Below are 20527 nucleotides of genomic sequence, written 5' to 3'. Positions count from 1 at the left end.
GGCGGTCCCGATCCCAGTCCAGTCGGGTGAAGGAAAAAAGGAACCGTGCGTGCAGCTGCTGCTTTGGGTGAGGCTCTGCATAAGAAGCCAGAGGAGCGGGTTGGAGTGCGCAATGACGTCGAGAAACCTGATGAGAGGGTAGGCGAATATTTACTTACTGGCCTGTGGTCGCGATCAACGAGTTGTGTGAAGTGTTTGCTCAAGTGCCCATGCGGCGTAGCTCGCAAGGAATAGTTGCAGAAGTCAGAGAGACACCGCAGGGATCTGAAGGCGGTGATACTTGTTGGCGGGAGGAGAGATGTTGGCTGTAGTGGTGAGTGTGAAGACCAGCACAATCGCGTCCAATGAGATGTCGGCTTCCAGGATTTGAGAGATATGTATGTGCTCAAGGAAGGCTGTTATTGACCTCAGTATTTATGATCCTGATGCAAATAGATCCTTTCAGTGCCTATGCAGGTACGTGAATTTCCTGCCCACTGACGGCGTCCATACTGTCTTGCGGCTGCCTGAAAATCTACAGTATCGATTGTCAGGCCACTCGATTGTTTCTTTGATCTACTGTCTATGGCTGCAGCATGTGAATCGTCTAGAGTCCTCATGGCGCTGTTTGCACCACATCCATGAGCTCCATGGACTCACTTGGGGACCTAATGGGTGCCACTATACTCCCTGGATCCCTGATCCATCCATAACTCAAGCTCGCTAAGTGCTGTGTGAACGCACGCCAAGGAGCAGTGCACCGCGCGTTCCGCTAGACGCGACTTTTCAGTCACCCCTCCTCCATCAAAGTGCTCAGCAAACCCCCTGTACAGGCTAAAAACTGGGTCCGATATGGTAGGTATTTTGTGCTGGGCTTTGATGCGAGGCATGGAAGCTGTATCCTACGTCTACGCATATGTGAAATACTTGGTACCAAGAGTCTTACTCTTAATGATATTGCATGACACTCAGTCGTAACGTTGCCAAGTCCATGCTGCAGCTGATCCTGACCGAAGTCCTGGAATGCCCATTACGTCCCCGAGGTCAAGATCCTTGTGTGGGTCCGATTCTCATGGTTCTGAGCCGCATTGGCAATTTTCAATCATGACTTGTGACCCGGGACCTACAAAATACAGATCACAGACACCACCATAAAACGCCGAGGCATTCCGGACGATACCGATACGATGGAGAAGAAAAGGCTCACGTTTCAACTTGACACCCCGTACTCATCGGTCGATTGGTACGTCTTCCGATAGGCTTCAGCTACCCGCCTGTCAGCGTCCATGACTAACAACTGAGCATAGGCCACAGGTCACAGCTGAGGATCAAGACACAATACTGGAGCTTCTATGCAGGTACGTCCGTCAAGAAGTATGACAGGCTGCTATATTATTCTGGCATTGTTTGCCAAAGACAGAGTCCTTTGTCACCAAGCTTCTTCCAGTGGTATGTCTGACATTTCTGATCAAGTCTACTGTCGCCTATCGGCCGCCACCGTACACAACACAAGCAGCCGTCCAGGGGGAAGGGCGACAAGAAGAGAAAGCGTAGGGAAGCAGAGAAGCCAGACGCTGCTCCTGCGCCACCGCCAGCACCGGAGATCAGCTCGTACGTTGACGTTGGTCTTTCGACCATCACACGCAACCTACAGAGTTCCATCGCGGAGGGCGTCGATGGTGCCAAGACAGATGCAGATGCATCTAAAACGAGCTTGTATTCGGTGATCGTTGTGGCTCGCTCCGGCCAACCCAACATTCTTCACAGTCATCTGCCTCAGATCGTGGCCGTGGCATCAGAGACGCATCCCTCGACAGAACCCATCCGACTCGTTGGAATCTCAAAAGCCTGTCAGGACCGGCTATGCGAAGCATTGGGCATACCTCGCGTCTCGTGCGTTGGGCTACGGGAAGGGGCACCGAACAGCAAGGCGCTTGTGGACTTTGCCCGCCAACGTGCGCCTCCGATCGAGGTTACGTGGTTGAAGGAAGCTCAGAAGGCAGAGTTCAGGGAGACAAAGATCAAGACGGTCGAAACTGTCATAGGTTCTAAGAAACCCAGTCGCAAATGATGTAGGCACCTGAGCCAGTCTCGAGGCATAATGCACGACCGTAATGGAAGAAAAGAATTGAAGTCATTCCATCGTCTTGGCCAGTCTGTGTCCGACTTCTTGGCTCGCCACTCACATCTTTCAAGCAACACATTGGACAGAGGATATTTGACACGGACACAATAGAAAGAATCCAAGGGTATCGGAACTCGGTTGTTGCCATCAAGAACTGCCTATCAACTAGGTACCTAACCACACGGCACAAGACAAACTGGCACTTCTAGCCATCACAGTCGCTAAAACTGACGATGGGCTTCGACAAACGTTATCCACATAACAAGTTCCGTGCCTATATGAACAGTGGCCATCAGAACTCCCTGAAACAAAATCGCAACCATAATCAAGGCCTCAATGCCAAGCTGCACATTCAAGCTTTACATGCTCTTGGGACAAGTTGCCGGCTTCTTGTTGCTGTTGTGTCGAGAATCCATCAAGCCTCCGTGGCCACGACGCGGACCGCTGCCGCCCTGGCGGGTGGTGTTAGACGCTGCAGTGCTGGGCTGGGCCGCGGGCTGGGCAGATCGCGGGACCGCAGACTGGTTGGTCGAGCCAGAGGAAGCCGAAGCGACAACCCAGGCGGGAACCCAGTTCTCCATCCTCTACTCAGACTGTCAGCAACATGCAAGGTGTATCTCGTTGACTTAAGGGGTTACTTACGGCATAGCGATCTTCCATATCCTGCGGCTGAGGCCTCTGACCGCGCTGGGACTCCTTCAGAGTCGCGTTCTCCGCGGCCTGGGAAGCATTGTGGCCAGAACGACCGATTGTCAGTCCACCCATACCTTGAGTCAGCAAGGCTGTGACATCAGTCATCTCCACATCGCTTGCGAATGAAGCCTTGCGAGTGTGACTAGTAGCAGACTTGTTACTCGGCTCTGCATTCGCCTTGGCAAAACGGCTGGCATCAAGACCCGGCAGGCGAGGTTGACCAGCTGCAACAAAAGACGCCGACTTGTTCTCAACTTGCTTGGTTAGGACATTGTTGACAGGACCGTGCTGGTTCGTAGCGTCTCGGAGTACGGCGGGCGCTGTCTGGGGCGAAATGACAGCAGTTCCATGGCCGACATTACCGCCGAAGCCCTGGAGGGTGATACTACCAATGGGCTTGGTGTCTGCAGCCGAGTTAAGGAAGGTGAGTTGCGAGGAAGTCTTGGGTCGGTTGGGTGCGGTCGAAGTACCCGACGCTGTAGCAGTCTGGGCGGCGGCGGCAGGAGTTCGCGAGATGGGAGTCGAAACAGCAGCCGGATTGGCCGAGGCCAGCGAACGGTGGAACATCGAGGGGGTAGAAGTGCTGCCCGGGGCGAAGCCACCACTTCCGGGATAGGGACGGCCTTGGGGGACACGACCACGGCCCGAGCTGCTGCCGCCTCGGCCACCACGGCCTTGGCCGCGGCGATTCTCCGTGCCAAACATGGCACGAAGCTCACGAGCAGCCTGCAATTTCTCCTCGAGAGAGAATTGTTCACCCGAAGTTCGAGACATCTCGTCTGCGGGTTGTGAGAATACAAGATAGGGAGGTGAGAAGGGTGTGAGATGGTTGTCAGGGAAAAGGTGTCGAGAAGCAGGTTGCTTCAGCTGTGATGGAGGCAGAAGACGCAGCGCAAAAAGATCGTGGGTCGTGGACTGAAAACTCTAGGGCAAAGCCGGCTGACTATCGACTGGACAAAAGGAAAGGACGACGATGCAGCCATGTGTTGGTGCCGTCAAGGTAACTGCGAGGTTTCCGTTGTTGTCCGCGACTGCCTGGCATATCCGCGAACGGCCGGCCGTTCGCCGCGACGATGGGGGACAATATAGTCGCCGAGATTTTGGCCAGGACTATCGACGAGCGGCACGGGATGGGGAGCTGAGACGGCTGGGCTCGGGACTGCCGGTAGCTATACCAGCGAGCGAACTTCATTAGAATTACACGTCTCCTTTATGCACATTAACATCATCTCGGTATGTATATAAATCGTGAACGCATCAAGGAAGTTTACTTTCACTGGCCTCTCTCCACATAAAGACCGTTGGTTAGCCTTGCTTGTCTCATCGTGTTTGTGTCAGCCAATATCTCTCACCTTAGGATTACAAATAAATCCAGTCAAGGCAAATGGACAGACCAAGACATGGTTAGTTTAAATGCAGGACATAATTGAGCAGTGACAGCAACGGAACAAACAATTATTTCCCGCAAAAATTGTCCTCAAGTAGGGCTCACTGTTACGAAATCGGTAATGTGTCATACCTGTCCATAGACGATCTCAACGTAGGTTCGGCTTTATACGTTGCATTCATTCTGACGTCCGGTCTACCATATACTTCTATATGATTCAAACTTGTACACTCTATTTTCCCAAGCAAGTCTAAGTGACAGTCTCATCTCCGTTGCGGTGCAAAGATCTTCTCCACCATCTTTACTCCATCCCGAACCTTGGGGCAATAGTGCCGCCTCAGAATCTCACCCTCCCACACCGTGGTCGCAAATGGATTGCTGCCCTCCACACTCTCGCTGATTGGATTGAAAGACCCGTCGCCCTTGCGTTCCTCGGTATTCCACAAAGCAGACACTTTTTGCCCGTGCGTGCCACCGACGTCCGCAAGGAGTGCGAGTATGGCCTGCGTTGATTTCTCGGGCGTGTGCAGAGAAGCGGTCATGAGCTGCTTCGTGAAAGCGGCAAGGCGCAGCGGGGGGACTGAACGAATATTCCACGGTGGAAGGAGGATATCAGTCAGGCAGCGGATCAAGAGAACCGTCGTCGTCTGCAAGTTAACCTTGTTGCGCGAGGTGCTCGCTTTTTGTTGAGAAACTGGAGCATCCGGGTCTGGAAGGTGGAGAGACTTGGCACCAAGTTCTAGATCTGCGTGGATAGAGAGCGGGAGGAGAGTTTGGTAAAGATGTGTGGTGAAGAATGATAAGTCCAGATGGAGATCTGCCCTGGCGTTGTGTGCGTCCTGACCAGCAAGCAGAGCAAAGGCCGTCACAGTGCAGAGGAGAGCCTCGCGGGTCGGATTGCGGGCGGTGTTGAAGGCCGGTTCGTCTTCTCCATCCTCGCCCTCCTGGTCAGCGTCACTGTGCCGGATCAGATCCTTCAAGGCTTCAAGGAGGTCTCCGAAGAAATCCTGATTGATAAGGTGTGCGTATTTCGACAGGCCTTCCAGCACTGCTCCCATCAAGTGTGGCATGCGGACCTTGAGAATGCGGAAGTAGCTCGCGAATACAAGCTTCAGCGTTTCTGACTGCATGCGCTCCCGCTCTTCGTGGCTGACAAGCGCGTCGGCGTGTGCCATGTCTTTCTCAATGGCTTTTTGCTCTCGCATGGCCTTGCGCTGGTTCTTGGTTCGGAATTCCTTCTTTTGCTTGAGCTTCTTTCCATTGGGTCCCATGTTGTCGTGCTCAACATGGTCCTTGGAGGCTTTGCCGGAGAACTCAGACAGGAGACGCAGGTGTAGAAAGAGGTTTAGGACACTCTCATCAACCTGGTACTCTCGTGCCTTCATCATTTTTGAGAGAAGCGAAACAGCCTCCATAGCCGGTCGGCCTTCCTCATCGTCCTGGAATAGGGTCTCGAGCGCCTTGAGACACTTGTCGAAGTCCTCGTCGACTCTCCTCGTGCTCAACTTGCCGACGAGGATCTTGAGCAGATCTCCGCGGAAGTTGAAATGCGGTACCGACATTATGAGAGTGCAGGCGCATGTTATCGCAACACTGGCCACGCTCTGGCCTTTGGAAGGCTCCTTGTTTCTGCCCGTCTTGGCGTATCTCGCGAGCTCCCGAACATACTTCTGGTAGCCGGAGACCAAAGCTTGTTCGTAAGACCGCAAGCTTCTGACGTCCTTGGATAGCTTCTCCTCCGGTCCATCTTCCGTTGCCTGCCGTATCCGGTACCCAGGGATGACATCTTTGTAGACGGCAAGCTGAGTTGCCAGCGCCAGTTTCTGGATAGCAACGATCTTCGACTGACCGACCTTAGCCAAAGCCTTGAACGCAGCGCCGTTCTCCTCGGGATTCTCATTGAGCGCGAGAGCTATCTTGGCGAGCTCTTCCTTGGCCTCGAGAATCTGCTGCTGCACAGGGATCTGGGGTTCCTCGCGGACGGGCTCATCATCCTGCTCGTCGTCGTCGGACAAGTCTTTACCGTCGAGCCAGTCCTCATCATCCACAGACTGCACGTCATCATCTACGGCTTGGACATGATGCTGCAGTCGACCGTCAGAAAGCTTGATGGGCAGGCGGGTGCTCTCCTTGCCCTTCTTGTTCTGCCCCTTCCTGGCCTTGGTCTCATAGTCCTGCTCAAGGTCCCAAGTGGAGGCGCTCTTGAAGAAGGCCTTCTGCACTTTGGCGTTCTGGCGGGAGCTGCCCTCGTCCTCTGATTGGGGAGGGGTGAGCCTCCTCTTCTTGGCTGGTCGTGACGCCATTGCGAGGGTCATGGGTGTGAATCTGGTGAGAGCCGCGCTGAGCCCTTGAACCTCTTGATGACCTGTCTGTCGTTTCTCGGTCGCAAATGTCAGGACATGTCAAAACTAAAATTTCATAAGCCGCCGCGACTTCTGCAGGGATCCTAGCGCCGCCCCACGCCCACTAACGCGGGGCCAATTCCGCCGCGGCCTTATCGATAGCCTCTTCTCCGCCAAAATTTCTGGGAAAAGTTGGAGATTTCTACAGCCTGCAGACCACCACGTCTAACGAGCAGAGCAAAGCGACGACGGCACCACCACGATGCGTCCCCTTACGGAAGAAGAAACCAAGACGCTTTTCGCCAAGCTGGCGAACTACACCGGCTCGTCGCTCAACAACCTCATCGCTCCCCTCGAGGACGGCGACCGCTATGTCTTCCGCCTGCAGCGCGATCGTGTGTACTACGTTTTACTGTCGATAGCGAACCTGGCCACCTCGATAGGTCGCGACAAGCTGTTGTCTGTGGGAACTTGTCTAGGTACGTTTGGGTCGCTTCTCTTGCACATCCAATTGGTCAATAGTGATCTATACCACACAGATTCTAACAAACAACCATCAACACAGGCAAGTTCAGCAAGACTGGCAAATTCCGTCTGCACATTACCAGTCTGCCCGTCCTGGCTGCCCACGCAAGATACAAGATCTGGATCCGTCCCAACGGTACGATGCCGTTCCTATACGGCGGCAACATTGTCAAGGCCCACGTGGGGCGCTGGTCTGATGACTGCCCGGAGCACCAGGGAGTTGTAGTCTACGACATGAACGACACTCCTCTCGGCTTCGGCGTCACGGCAAGGTCTACCGGCGAGGCGCGCAAGCTGGATCCGACTGGAGTTGTGTGTTTCCGCCAGGCCGATTGTGGAGAGTTCTTGAGAGATGAGGATACCCTGTTTGCTAGTTAAGAGGGCTTCTTGAACGGGAGAGGGCATATAAGTGAAGGGGAGGTTGCGGATCTAGCATGGAAATGGAGTTTGGAGTTCTTCGGTTGTCCACCAAAAAGGGGGATACCCTGGCAGGTTTTCAATTGATATCATCTTGCCTCAGAACTCTGCTTTATGTGCTTCAGGAGGCGGCTTGCGCCAGGTGATGACTGCCAGCCATGCGGCTGAAGAGTAAGAATCGGCGAACACTCAACATAAGCGAGCCAAGTCAAAGGTCAATTCGTGTTTAGATTTGCATTTACCCTCTTATCCTTTCTCCAGGCGTGCTTTGGCACATCCCCCATGTTGATTCCGAGATTCATGGATTCTCTCCCTGACAGGTTGATTATAACATAATCATTCCAACCACCGTGCCTAATGTCAGCAAGCCCATCACCACCATCCCAGCTTCCGCCTTGCTTCCTCCTGAGCAGCCATCACCTCCGGAACCCTTCGTCGTGGTAGCACTCCCACCTGAGGTGTCACCATCCGTAGTAGCGCCATCGCCTCCGCTCCCTCCTGACCCTCCTGTGACCTTGCGCTTACACAGCCCGTTCCCGGCCGCCGCCGTGGTGGTCGTCGACGAGCCCGCACCGGTGATCCGGCTCGAGGTTGTAGTGCTCCTAGTGCCCGTAGTGCTGCTCCCCTTCTTGCGGCCGTCGTCCAGGATGGTGATGGCGGTCGCGCGCCGCGCAGTCTCGGCACTGGCAAGCGTTGCCACCGTGCTCGTAGCCACGATGCCCGAGCTGGTCGTCGTGCACACGGCGCCGCCCGGATTGGCAGATGTTGACGACAGCTTGCAGTCGAACTCGACGCCTGCGGACGGGCCTAGGTTCAGGTGCAACGACGTCGGCGCCACGGTCAGTGTCACACCCGTGAAGTCACCGCCACACGAGTACGGCGCGGTGAAGATGGTCTGGCACGCGAGGAGGTACTCGGTTGATGAGGCATCCGAGGTCAGCGCCGTGGCGTAGATGTGGTAGCCTGAGGATGTGGAGCGCGAGGGCAGGAAGATTGATGTAGTGCTTGTCTTTGTAGTCGTTGTCGCAGCATGGGCGCCTGACAAGAATAGCAGAGGGAGCAGTACAAGCTCCGTGAGCGGTGCTGGCATACTGATGAAGTGCATTGTACCAATGCGCTGAGTTATTGGCGTGCCTCGTCTTTGACGGGAGTCCACGAATGCGAGGCCGATGAGATGTGTCTCACAAACTCATTGTATATATTTGCGTGAATGCACTGGCCGCATTTCCAAATGGCGGTGCTGAGCCCGAGGCCTCCCCAAGGAAGTCTCGTCGACGGTGGTTGGTCTACGAACGGTCTTGGTATGCACATCGATGGACAGGGGTGCTCAGCCTCACAGCCAGGAATGGCAGGTCATCGTCAAACATGGTGCTGACAGCCCCCCAAATTTTCGGCGCGGTCCGTCGAATACATACCGTCAAAGGTTACACGAGTCAATCCAACAATTCAAAGGGGCGGTGGCGTGCTGATCTTCGGATATGCAAGGCTGGAGAAACCTATTATCCTATTCTAGGGTTAGCCAGGGTAACTGAGATGAGCTTGGCAGGCTAATATTATGTGCGCCCGTTCCAATTAGAGCTATACATGTGTTTGGGACAGGTTACACAGATAATGTTGCTTTAGCTGACTATAGCATAGTCTTGTTTTCTTAAACGGAGTATTGACATGATTCAGTCGGTCCATTTCAGCCCATTCCTGATCCCATGGAATGAGTGCTTTATCTAGAACAACAATCCGCGACTGCGTTTCCAAAGTCACTCTAATTTCGCTGCAGCTGTGTCTCCCATCTGAAGTGAGTTTCCTTCACAATTAGCACGTAGGTGTCAGGGTTTGGGAAGTCTTATTTCAAGACATAGGTCCTGTCTCAGGGGGTAAAATCCCTTAACATCCAATCTAAATCTTGTGACTGCTCCCGAATGAGAGCGCTCTCTTGATGCCACGACAGTAAGTGCCACTTGTGTAATTTTAAGCACAGAGAGGATACACACAATGACTCTCCTTGCCCTATACGCCGTGTTTACTAAAATACCAATACCAGCGCTCTATCGACAGTCATACTTGTCTAGGCCGCTGGATCTCAGATATCTGGTGTGGGAGTGACTGGACGACTTTCGTGAAGGAACAAGCTCACGTTGTCTCTATCAGCAACATACTGGCTGTCGGCGTATCCCAGCAGCCCCTCGATCTGTTTGCTTCGGCGGCCCTTTATCCGAACAATCTCGGGGGCCGCGTAGTTCACGAGAGCCCGTCCCACCTCCACCGGCGTACCTTGCCATGATTTACCATATGCGGCCGGCTCTGAGCTCCGCTCCACCACGACCAAGCGCACCGATTCATGCTGGGCGAAAGAGCCTTCCACATCTAGGATGCCTACAGGTAGCAGGCCGGCTTTATCGGCCAGCGCTTGGTGGGCACCGCTGTCGATGTAAAGCGTGCCATGAGGTGCCAGACCATGAAGCAACCAAAAGTACCGATCGCGTATAGGTTGCGACAGCGGTAGGAACCTCGTATGAAGCGGTGGCTCTTGGACATTGAGCGCTAGTGAGGCTGTAGATCGAGAAAGGGGATCTTCTTGGCCATCTGACACCTTGGTAGCCTGTACATATCGCACGATCTGGTGGATGTTATCTGGGCTCGAGGAACGTGTTATGACAGTCGTCACACCCGCTGACGTCGCAAGTTTTGCGGCTACTATCTTGGTACTCATGCCGCCCGTTCCAAGTGATGAACCAGCACTCGAGACTGCACATAATCAGTATTTACAGAACCCGCTTGAGAAGAGTTTTACAGACCATCTGCTTGAATAGAGTTGATATCTTCAACTACCTGTATTGGTTGGGCGTCAGGGTTGGTGCGAGGGTTCTTGTCGTACAGACAATCCACGTCCGTCATCAAGAAGAGAAAATCGGCGTGGACCATGGCGGCTGTGATGGCTGACAGGGTGTCGTTGTCACCGAACTTGATCTCAGCCACAGCTAAGGTGTCGTTCTCGTTGACGATTGGGATGACGCCGAGCTCTAGCAGCTCGGCCACCGTGTTCTGAGCATTTAGATATCTTTGGCGCTTTCACCAAAGTTAGTGAGGTCGTTGATGTGGAAAACGGGAGAACATGTGTTACTTACATCTGCAATATCGTTCCTGGTCAGAAGGATCTGGGCCACAGGCTGGCGGTAGTGGCCGAAGAGTTGATCCCAGAGACTGATCAGACGGCATTGGCCGATTGCAGCCAAGGCCTGCAACTGTGACAGATGCTTGGGCCGTCGCTCAATATCCATACGCTGTAGGCCTACGCCGATGGCTCCAGACGACACAATAACAACCCTGTGGCCATCTTTACGCAGCTTGACTGCAGTGGAGACTATCAGGCTCAGGATGGGGAGTAGTGGCTCATGGGTCTTCTCATCAACAATGGAACTGGTTCCTATTTCGAGTATGAGTTCAAGTCCTTTCTTGAGTTGTTGCGCTTCGGCTTTTCCAGTGCTTGTCGCCGACTCATCAAGGAGTCTCTGGGCACCAAATGACTTACCAAGTTTTATAACCACAGTGAGCGGCTTAACAACCTTCATATCTGCGGACGTCGCACACGAATTAGTTGGAACCCAAATACTGTAAAAAGCTGACTCGTCACTCAGGAGCACAAGAAGACACAGAGCGAGAACAAGATCGCAACATATCTACGCAATATCTCAACTGTAGTTGGGCGTGGATCGGGAGTGTCATACAGGGCGCTGCGTCACCGGCGTCGGCCATAGCAAGGGGCGGAAGGGCGGAATGAACCATGCAAAAGGACGATTTGGACGGCAGTGGAACTCCGCACTGGCTGTGAGCCTGTAAGTACTTAAGTAGGGTCAATTCATGCAAAAGAGGGCCTTCTGATTGGATGTATCCACGGTCTTCAGCCGGTGGAGAACTGAAAACCCGGGCAACTTAGCAGCTCACCGAATTGCCGGGCGGTGTAGCCTTACGTCGGTAAAAAGGGTAGCGACCTTTGCACTCTAGTGATTGAGGGCGGTTTCTAAGTGAGCACACTAGCACGAGGTGACATACTTCAGGCAACGGAGACCATCTGCGCACCAGCTTGCCCACCATGGCTCCGTCAACAACCCAGACACCGGAGGCTGCAGCCCCCACGCCCACGCCATCCTCATCGGCCGCTGCGACGTCGCCCGAGCTCCCGGCCATAGTCAAGAACGACCCGGCGCGGACCGGCTTCGACCCGGCGACCAAGTGGTGGATGAACTACTTCAAGATCCTGTCGGGGCAGATCACGACCGAGGGCGCGTTCCACTACCGGGAGTCGCGGTACGTGGCCAACGAGGAGCGCGACTGCAAGACGTGCGAGGGCTACCGGGACTGGGCGTTCGCGCACTCGCCAACGGTGCGCTTCATGCGCGAGAAGATCGAGGCCCTCAACGGCCGCCTCGACGCCGACAACGTCGTCTGCCGCCGCTGCCCCGCCCGCCTGACCGCCGACGGCGAGGTCCACCGCCAGAGCGGCGGCTTCTCCCCCGGACACGGCATCCTCATCTGCGCCAACGAGGTCCGCGACCGCAAGCACCTCGAGGACACACTGGCGCACGAGATGGTACACGCCTGGGACCACCTGAGATGGAAGGTCGACTGGGCCGGCGGCAAGGACCTGAAGCATGCCGCCTGCACCGAGGTACGTGGCTAACGCCGGAGGTTGCCAACGGCAGTACACGATGTTGGACGTGGGAACCGGGAAGCTAACCTGCGGCACAGATACGGGCATCGATGTTGAGTGGCGAGTGCAGATGGACGAAGGAGGCCATCACAAGAGGGAACTGGACGTTGACACAGCAGTTCCAGGAATGTGTACGGAAGCGAGCTGTGCAGTCGGTGCTCGCGAGACCGGCATGCAAGGACGATGTGCAGGCCGTCAAGGTGGTGAATCAGGTCTGGGACTCGTGTTTCGCAGATACGAGGCCTTTCGACGAAGTGTATAGGTAGACGAAGCTTGGGCTCATTCTTCCCATCCTCTGGAAGATCCGAGCTTGTACAATATTATGAGGCGAAGGGGGGGCGTTTGGAGTCAAGATTTGCCATGAACAGTATATTGATTGTATTTCGTTGGTACGCAATGGAGAAACCAACTCTTTCTGATGCAAAACTCCCTTTGGTAGCCAGATGTGCCTGCCCTGAACGCCTGCTGTTTAATGATACAGTGCCAATGAAATCCCTGTCATTACGTCGTCATAGTCATTATACTCCCTTCTCACGGTTTGCCGCACGCTCACCCTTGAGGCAATGCTTGATGATCCACGGGTGTTGCTGGACCTGGTCCAGCGGTATTCTCTTCTCGGGGTCAAGGACAAGCAACTGAGGCATAAATGTCAGCATTCGTTGCCATGCAGGTCTGAGCAGTGAAGTAGACTTACCTTCTTGATCAGATCCCTGGCCTCGGGGCTTACAAACGAAGGAATCGTCATGTCTGCCCTGGCAATCCTCCTTTGCGTCATGACGGGCGTGTCCTCGAAAGGAGCTTCACCCACCAGAAACTCATATGTCAAGACGCCTAGCGACCACAGATCGACCTTTTCGTCGTAGTAGTTATCCTTGCTGCCGGGCTTGATCATCTCCGGAGGCAGGTAGTCTAGTGTTCCACACATGGTCGCTCTCCTGTTGTTCGGCGCATGCACACTCCAGCCGAAATCCGAGACCTTGAGCTCGCCATGGATGCCGACAAGGATGTTCTCGGGCTTAATATCCCGATGAATGACGTGCTTGCGGTGCAGGTACCTCAAGGCGCTGGCCATCTGGGCAACGTACTGGGCGGCCTTCCACTCGGGGAAGCGGTTCTCCTTGCGCAGATGCTTGTACAACTCACCCTTCCCGGCGAACTCGAGGATCAGGAAGACCCGCTTGCTGTCGTGGAAGTGGCCGTACAGCTGCAGGATGTTGGGGTGGCGCAGGTTGCTCTGGATTTCGATCTCGCGGCGCACCTGCTTCTCGACGCGGCCCTGCTGGAGCTCGTTCTTGTGCAGCACCTTTAGGGCGCAGATGAAGCCATTGCTGCGCTCCCTTGCCAGGTACACACGTCCGAACTTGCCCTTACCCAGCGGCCTGCCGATCTCGAACATGCCAAGATGGAACTGCTTGATCGTGGGCTGCTCGATCAGCACGACCGACTTGCGCTCCTCGACGACTTCGACAGATGACCGAGAGCCAGGCAGGGGTTTCCGTGCCGGGGAAGAAGGTTGCGAGCCCTTCAATTGGGCTTGTTGTGAGGGAAGAGTGACGGCTGTGACAGTGTTGGTATTCTGGGTTTGTAAGGCGACTTTGTACAGGTTCGGCCGGCTGGTGCTATGAGTCAACTGCGTAGCGGTAACGGTGGCCTGCAACACACTGCTGTTAGCAATCACTTCTCGACAAGCACGGCGGAACGAACATACCTTGGACTTCTGGTACAGCTTGCTGGCATCGCCGGGGTCGTTCTCATCGTTGACCGACATGCGCTGGAAGCGCGCTTCTAAAGCCCTGGCAGCCATGATCCCTAGTGATCCCACAAATGCAGCAAGTAGAAGTCGGGGTGAGGAAAGTAGTGAGTGCAGAAGAGATCAATCAAGCTTCACTGAAGATTCAATTTGAATAAGGTGTCCCAGTTCTTGCTGGGTTGTGTGGTGAGAGACCCAGCAAGCCGGCTGTGTTTTGGCGCTAAGAGGGTTGTTGTCAAGGCAACCAAAACGTCGGGGATCGGGTCGCCCACTCCTGCGATCGGTTTCGTCTTAGCCCCCATAAGTTACCACATCGTGGCAATCGAACATTGGGAATGGTCAATAATTACAGTACCATATTATTTTGTTACTTTGATAGAATCATCGAGTACGCGACTCGACTGCAGCCCGGCTCAATGTCGTGAGATTGACCATGCTAAACACCTGGTTTCGCAGTACAGCGGAGAGCACGACTTTCCACATAATGTCATCAACCAATGGGAGCGCTTGTAGACGGGGTAATGCTAAGTCTTCCTGCCAGATACAAGATACGAGTCACACACAGAGAGGCAATGGCATTGTTCGGGATCTAGCAATGATTCGTGACTTCGCTAAATCAGTAGACTGTGTGAAGAGCCCTCAATCTCTAGGTATTCTAATCTATATCCATCAACTACACGCTGTATCTGGCCAAACAGACTAAAGCTCACGCCTTTGCCCTCTTGAACATTATTTCTCTCGTGGGATCTGGGAGGTCGTCAAGACCCATCTTCAAGTTCGGGTAGCGCTCTGTCACTCCGTCGGGCATCTTGATGTCGTAGTCAAGCAGAATGCGGGCCAAGATCAGCTTGATTTCATTGGCGGCGAAGAAACGACCAGGGCTGCACACCGTCAGTCAGTAGTCCATCAAGGCACGAGCGATAGTGAAGACAACAAGGGGACCTACCAAGCGTGCCGTCCGTACCCGAAGTGCATGAAATCCTTGGTGACGGTGACGAATTGGTACTGCTCCCGGTTTTTGTACTCCAAGGGATCGGGGACTGTTCCATTGCGTAGGTTCAAGAAGCGGTGGGCGTCAAATGTCTATATAGCACATCAGCATCTGCAACCTGTTCCCTGGACCACCGCGCAGCTGCTTACCTGAGGGTTGGTGTAGAGTGTGGGATCTTGCACGATTGATCCGTATGGAGACTCGATCATGGAACCGGATGGCAAATGCGTGCCGTCGCTGAGGGTGACCGGCTTCTCAACGTAACGCACAAATCGCACTGCAATTATCGTCAGCATGGCAAGCGCGTATTAGCACGTCGACGGTTGGGGCGGACCTAGGCTCCCAGGGTTCAATCTCTGCGACTCCTTCATAACGCTATCAAGCAGCTTCATCTGGAAGAGCGCCTGAGTGGTCAACACGTTATCATTGGCTGCGAGGACTGTTTTAATCTCATGTCGCAGCTCTTTTACGAGGTCCGGACGGACAACAAGATCGTACAGGCTACGAAAACCTAATCAGCGAATGGGACTCAGGGGTGCTGGAACAGAGTACTCACGTCATAGTAGTCGTCAAAGTAGTGGTGTGGATCGCTGCCAGACTCAAGTTAAGTTGGATCAGGGACAGATCATCGTCGGAGATATTGAATTCCGCAGATTTGTTCATCATCCACTGCAGCATATCATCCGGCAGCTCCTTGCCCTCCTTCATCAGCTTCCTCCGTTCTGCAATGACTGGTGCCAACCACGCGCGAGCCTGCTTTCTCTTTTGCTTGATACTCTTGAGCTCGGGGATGAAGTACTGCCCGATGGGCCGCGTCCATGGCGACCACTGCTTCAACTTGCCGATGGCCGTGAAGAGGTCCACGGTGTAGGTGATGGCGGGGTTGGTCCACTCGTCCTGCTGGCACAGTTCGGGGCCCAAAAAGATGTTACCAGAGACGATGGCGACTATCCGCAGGAGCTTCGAATAGACAACAGCAGGGGTCCAGTCTTCACATGGTCCTAGTTCCCGGATGACTGTTGCGGCGGTTTCTGCACTCAGGCGCGTGTTGATACGGTCTGCTCACCAGTTAACTCCCCCGTTCTGTACACCAAAGCAATGGTTACCTACTGAGACCGCGGGTGAGGTCGCTGCGAATCAGATGGATCAGGAAATCAGTATGTTGCTGGTTGCCACCAAGACCAGTATACTTGATCTCGTTCGCCTGTGACCGTTAGGGCTAATTCTATGTGCTCCATGTGTGGTGTGTCAACAATACCTTCTCGAATGCTTTGTTGATGTCGATGTGGCTATCCGGAATGCGTCGAGCCTCATCGACGAGGTGACGGGGTAGGACGATTCTCTCGCCTGTTCCAGTGCTTTAGTATACATCTACATCACGTGTTACAAACCAAAGAACGATGTCCGAGTCTTACCATCGGTGTCTGTTAGTCTCCAGGCCTTGTTCTGGAACTGCTTGTAGCCCCTGGCGTACAGGTCGCGAGCATTCGCAATGAAGGCTTTCCTACGTTTCTCGGCGCTACCTATCTCCTGTCCTACCAAGGGTAATTTGGCGGCGCCATTGCTGAAAAGACCTAGGCTGGACAAGACAAAGACACCAGCCAGTAGCAGGGCGACAGATGCCACGACGGGGCCCCGTTCGGCGAGGAGATTCGAAACCTGATCCATTATACCCGTAGCCAGCAGAGTATGTGCTATGCGTATAGGAAACAGAAAGTCGAGCAATGGAGGGAAGCGAGTCGGTGTGATGTTATAACACAAACAACGGGTCACCCTATTTTAGCTGCCACTCCCACCGGCACACAGCCGCCAAATCGCTATGAACTCCCTACTCCGGCCCATCATGGACTCCCATGTACAGTTCCTGTCCGTGCTGAGACGGAACTGCTGGGACCCGTGGAGGTGGAGAATATAGCGACGATCACTTAAGGCGCTAGTTCCTTCGGTAGAGGCTCATCTGCCAGCTGGCCCCTATTACCAAGCACCGCCATGGGCTACGAGCGCGCTCGTCGACGACCCTGCGGCCAACTGCGACAGACCAAAGGATTAGACGACGCATAGTTGCAAGCGAGTGATTAGCTCTATTGGTGATCAACGTGCCGGCGCCGCCTTGTCCCATATCCTGTTCCCCCCTCTGCGCAGTAGCTGACTTGAAACGTCACCGTCGCCATTGCGCTAACGTGAAGTCAAAGTTAAACGGTGCCGCGCTGTTCGCCCAGCTGACAGGCTCGCTTGCTCTTTCCGCTTCTCACACGTAACTAGTTCCCGAAAATTCCTTGCTCTTGGTAAATGGAGCATGGTGTATTTCGTCGCATCGGCCAAGAATTATACTGCACTTCCCAGGGTCTGTAGGCTGGGATTAATATGTAGTTGACTGGGTTTGATCTTGCATGATCCTTCGATTTAGGAGACCAAACCTCTTTTGTTTCTCAATTTGACCAGGGTTACTTGCCGAGCCTGCCATGATCGACCAATTGAAATGCGAGGAGCTGGACCCTGCTAATCAGCAGCAATAGGTACTATGGTAGTCGCACAAGTGCTTACATATCACAGCCGTACGAATGGACTCATCGCACTCCTAGTCTCATATCCAGCCCTGCTACGGAGCACAGTGGAACCTAAAATGGGTGGATGTGTTCCAAACGAAGAAGTCATAAAACCTATCATTGAAATGCTATCGTAAGAGCTAACACTAGCTAGAAATCCTTCTCCATTATCCTCCGGTCAAAATCGTATGACAGGATTCAAACCGGGGCATCGGCGCTTCTCATTGAAATTAGTATAGGCAGCAATTCAAGTATTCCCTGGAGCAATGCCGAGTACACAAAATTAAGGCATTGTGCCCAACTCCTACATTGTACAATCGCTTTACAGTCCAGAATCACCATGGCACGCGAGACTGGATTGTGCCTCTCTGCGAGACGGCACTAATCTTCTTCAAATGAACTTGTTCCGGTCGTGGGACCCCGCTGTTGATCGTCATTCACAAATCCGTATACATATAACGATCACGAGTACGAGTTAAGTGGGGCGCGAGCCGAAGACTTACCGGAGTAGCCAACTCCGCGAGGCTGTCAGGTATAGCCCGCGGCAAGGAAACCATAATGATCGCGGGAGCCCAATAAATGTCACGGCTGCTCTAAATACTGTATTATCTGCCGGGGCATAACCAAACGTGTAGTTCATTGGAATCATGTTAATTTGGACGACGTCAAGGGTGATCAAGGTGAAAAATTCATGTACATCGTGGAGTCTATTAAAAATTAATCTATCGTGATATCATCATGTCTATAATCGCTGTCACAGCCTTATCCGACTTTCTCCTCCGAACCACCTCCTGACATCGGAGTTGTCGGTACCACCAGCGGCCGATCCGCTGGCGTCCGCACCACCGTCATCGTCATCTCCGCCCATCCACTTGGGCTTCTTGAAGCCGTCCCCGATCTCCTGGATCCACTTCGGGGTATCGATGCTGTCTATTGTATTCTTGAAGCGATGACCGAAAGACGCAAAGAAGTTGTCGTCCTCGGGGTCGGGACCAGCCGCTGCACCTCTTGATGACTGGCCCGGGCGCGCAGGGTTATCCCGGTACGAAGGTGAAGTGGCAAACGGCGTCCGTGTACCATCGGTCCTAGCCGCCGGCACGGACAGGATCGGCGCTGCTCGAGATCCCACCGCCCGTCCCGTCACGGCCTCTCGTCTGGAGATGGAGGCTCCATTCAGCTCGCGCTCGATCAAGTCCCTGCCCTCGCGCCACGACCCAGAGCTGTATGCAGGCTCGTCCTCATCGTCGGTCACCAGCTCCATGTCGAAGCCAAACATGCGCTTGACTTTCCCGTAAAGTCCAAAAAGTGTAGCGCACACCGGTAGTAACACAAGGATCGGGAACAAATAGTCGAACCATTTTCCAAGAGGTGTGAGGTCGATCTTGTCTCCAAGAAAGTCGTAGAATGTAGTTTGCGTGTAAATCTTCGGAGATTGGAACGTCAAGAAATTGTACGAGAGTGGAACGCTGAGTCGAGCGACTTGACCGGCGTACCAAAAGGCGGATTCATAGGCGGTATTGCGTCGAACCAGAGCTCGACCTCTCCAGACTTTGACTTCTGTCATCGAAACCAGAGCAGCCGTGCACATGTACAAGATCCAGAGGGCAGCAATGACCTGGCCGGCGAAGCCGACCTGACCCTTGTCTCCTGTCCAGTGGTGGACCACCGTAAGACGGATCACTGACAGTGAAGGCAAGGCGGCCTTGACCAGCTCTGACCAAATGATGCAAGCAGACGCCATGGCAAGGAATCCACCGAGAATGACACTCAGTACAGGCTTGACATGGAAATGTAGCAAGTAACGGCTGTATGGCGTGAGCAGAGTTAGGCTGCCGAACATAGAAGATCCTGGACTGGGCCGGCCGAAATCTAGCTTCTTCGAAGGTCCCGAATCCAAGATTGCCTGTGTCCTCGACGCATGTTCCAGGAGACGGTTCCACTCATCGACGTATCTAGACCGAGCATGTCGTGCCGAATCAAGCTGTCGCGTAAGGTCGGCCAAGTACTTCTCGGTAATGACGGTTGGCAGGATGCGACTCTCGTCTCCCACTCTCGGTAGGACGCTGCTTGGCCTGCTTTCCGGAACACTACACATGTCGGCCAGCTCTTCGATCCAGTCCTGGTAGATCCTGGCACTGCCTGTTTTGCGCTTACTGAGCTCCGAAACCTGGATTTCGAGCTCCTCCAAGTTTGCGAGCGAATCCTCCATCTTCTCGTAGACCTTGGGCGCCCTGGTCTGGAGTTGTCGTAGCCGGCCGCTGATGCTTCCCTTCCTAATCAGACTTCGCGGTATCGAAACAAGTCCGTGTCCCATCAGGTAGATGGCGAGGACCAGGCCCCAGCAGTACGCCAGGGCCATGACCAAGCCTTTCATCGAGTTGAATGAAATGCCATATGATATGAAAACGTATATAAGCCCGAGAATGCCAGATCCGAGGACGATCGCGTGGTACTGCGCATTCTCGCGCAAGGAGTAGAGAAGGCGGTCTTTCGGTTCGCGATATCCGGCGTCGGAGTACTCGGCAAGGATGGGCAAGATGAACCTGAGGATTCTGGTCAGAGGCAAGCATATCACTCGACAGAAAGAGAACTCCTTACCACGTGAGGACAAAGGTCAGCCAGTACGTGATGCGCCACGACACCAGCAGCAGGCGCGGCGGGAACCAGATGCCCCGGGCAGCCTCATCGTCGGTGGCAGCGCTGGAGGCGAGATCGATGGGGACGAGAAGGACTATGAAGGCCGGCAGCCACAGCGCAAAGAAGATGGGGACGAGGATGTAGGCGGGCGTCGTGCGCAGGGGCAGGTAGTACCGGAGGATAAGGAGGACGATAAAGGAGATGACGAGCAGGGCGATGGCCGCGAAGACCTCGGAGCCGACGGCGGACGCGGCGGTCAAGACGTGCGCCATGTTCGATCGCAGGGTGCAGTATACTCCATCAAGAGGTGTGAAGTTTTGTGTATTCGGGCAACACGCTGAACGAAGCTGTAGGAATGGCTCTCTGGGCTTGGGGGGATGCGACGGATCCTGCAACGCAGCAGACAAACTCGGAAATGACTGACGTAGGC

At 54.1% G+C, this 20527-nt stretch overlaps 10 protein-coding genes across 10 annotated transcripts; 3 read left to right on the top strand and 7 right to left on the bottom strand.

The window, feature by feature from the left end:
• Positions 1-1166: 1166 nt before the first annotated feature.
• Positions 1167-2050, top strand: JN550_000311 (uncharacterized protein; the record flags this gene model as incomplete). Its single annotated transcript, XM_049314506.1, has 3 exons — positions 1167-1222; positions 1287-1337; positions 1453-2050. 3 exons carry the CDS (start codon positions 1167-1169, stop codon positions 2048-2050), a joined length of 705 nt encoding a protein of 234 aa, XP_049177600.1.
• A 413-nt stretch (positions 2051-2463) lies between these two features.
• JN550_000310 (uncharacterized protein) lies at positions 2464-3571 on the bottom strand (the record flags this gene model as incomplete). The annotated part of the gene is made up of 2 exons (XM_049314495.1): positions 2464-2688; positions 2747-3571. The coding sequence occupies 2 exons, from the start codon at positions 3569-3571 to the stop codon at positions 2464-2466; spliced, it is 1050 nt and encodes a 349-aa protein (XP_049177599.1).
• Positions 3572-4447: 876 nt separating this feature from the next.
• JN550_000309 (uncharacterized protein) lies at positions 4448-6487 on the bottom strand (the record flags this gene model as incomplete). Its single annotated transcript, XM_049314484.1, has 1 exon — positions 4448-6487. One exon carries the CDS (start codon positions 6485-6487, stop codon positions 4448-4450), a length of 2040 nt encoding a protein of 679 aa, XP_049177598.1.
• A 301-nt stretch (positions 6488-6788) lies between these two features.
• Positions 6789-7429, top strand: JN550_000308 (uncharacterized protein; the record flags this gene model as incomplete). The annotated part of the gene is made up of 2 exons (XM_049314473.1): positions 6789-7005; positions 7092-7429. 2 exons carry the CDS (start codon positions 6789-6791, stop codon positions 7427-7429), a joined length of 555 nt encoding a protein of 184 aa, XP_049177597.1.
• A 364-nt stretch (positions 7430-7793) lies between these two features.
• Positions 7794-8558, bottom strand: JN550_000307 (uncharacterized protein; the record flags this gene model as incomplete). The annotated part of the gene is made up of 1 exon (XM_049314462.1): positions 7794-8558. The coding sequence occupies one exon, from the start codon at positions 8556-8558 to the stop codon at positions 7794-7796; it is 765 nt and encodes a 254-aa protein (XP_049177596.1).
• A 987-nt stretch (positions 8559-9545) lies between these two features.
• On the bottom strand, positions 9546-11034 carry JN550_000306 (uncharacterized protein; the record flags this gene model as incomplete). Its single annotated transcript, XM_049314451.1, has 3 exons — positions 9546-10210; positions 10261-10531; positions 10591-11034. The coding sequence occupies 3 exons, from the start codon at positions 11032-11034 to the stop codon at positions 9546-9548; spliced, it is 1380 nt and encodes a 459-aa protein (XP_049177595.1).
• A 521-nt stretch (positions 11035-11555) lies between these two features.
• Positions 11556-12439, top strand: JN550_000305 (uncharacterized protein; the record flags this gene model as incomplete). The annotated part of the gene is made up of 2 exons (XM_049314439.1): positions 11556-12131; positions 12212-12439. 2 exons carry the CDS (start codon positions 11556-11558, stop codon positions 12437-12439), a joined length of 804 nt encoding a protein of 267 aa, XP_049177594.1.
• Positions 12440-12691: 252 nt separating this feature from the next.
• On the bottom strand, positions 12692-13977 carry JN550_000304 (uncharacterized protein; the record flags this gene model as incomplete). Its single annotated transcript, XM_049314428.1, has 3 exons — positions 12692-12808; positions 12868-13824; positions 13882-13977. 3 exons carry the CDS (start codon positions 13975-13977, stop codon positions 12692-12694), a joined length of 1170 nt encoding a protein of 389 aa, XP_049177593.1.
• Positions 13978-14629: 652 nt separating this feature from the next.
• Positions 14630-16582, bottom strand: JN550_000303 (uncharacterized protein; the record flags this gene model as incomplete). Its single annotated transcript, XM_049314417.1, has 8 exons — positions 14630-14804; positions 14870-15006; positions 15064-15191; positions 15249-15415; positions 15471-15972; positions 16025-16118; positions 16173-16261; positions 16330-16582. The coding sequence occupies 8 exons, from the start codon at positions 16580-16582 to the stop codon at positions 14630-14632; spliced, it is 1545 nt and encodes a 514-aa protein (XP_049177592.1).
• Positions 16583-18214: 1632 nt separating this feature from the next.
• Positions 18215-20369, bottom strand: JN550_000302 (uncharacterized protein; the record flags this gene model as incomplete). The annotated part of the gene is made up of 2 exons (XM_049314406.1): positions 18215-20003; positions 20059-20369. The coding sequence occupies 2 exons, from the start codon at positions 20367-20369 to the stop codon at positions 18215-18217; spliced, it is 2100 nt and encodes a 699-aa protein (XP_049177591.1).
• Positions 20370-20527: the final 158 nt, after the last annotated feature.

Source organism: Neoarthrinium moseri (assembly GCF_022829205.1).
Source record: "Neoarthrinium moseri strain CBS 164.80 chromosome Unknown scaffold1_Wmoseri_CBS_16480, whole genome shotgun sequence".
In the NCBI taxonomy this organism is placed as follows: Eukaryota; Fungi; Ascomycota; class Sordariomycetes; order Amphisphaeriales; family Apiosporaceae; genus Neoarthrinium; species Neoarthrinium moseri.
This window is presented reverse-complemented; position numbering and strand designations above follow the sequence as displayed.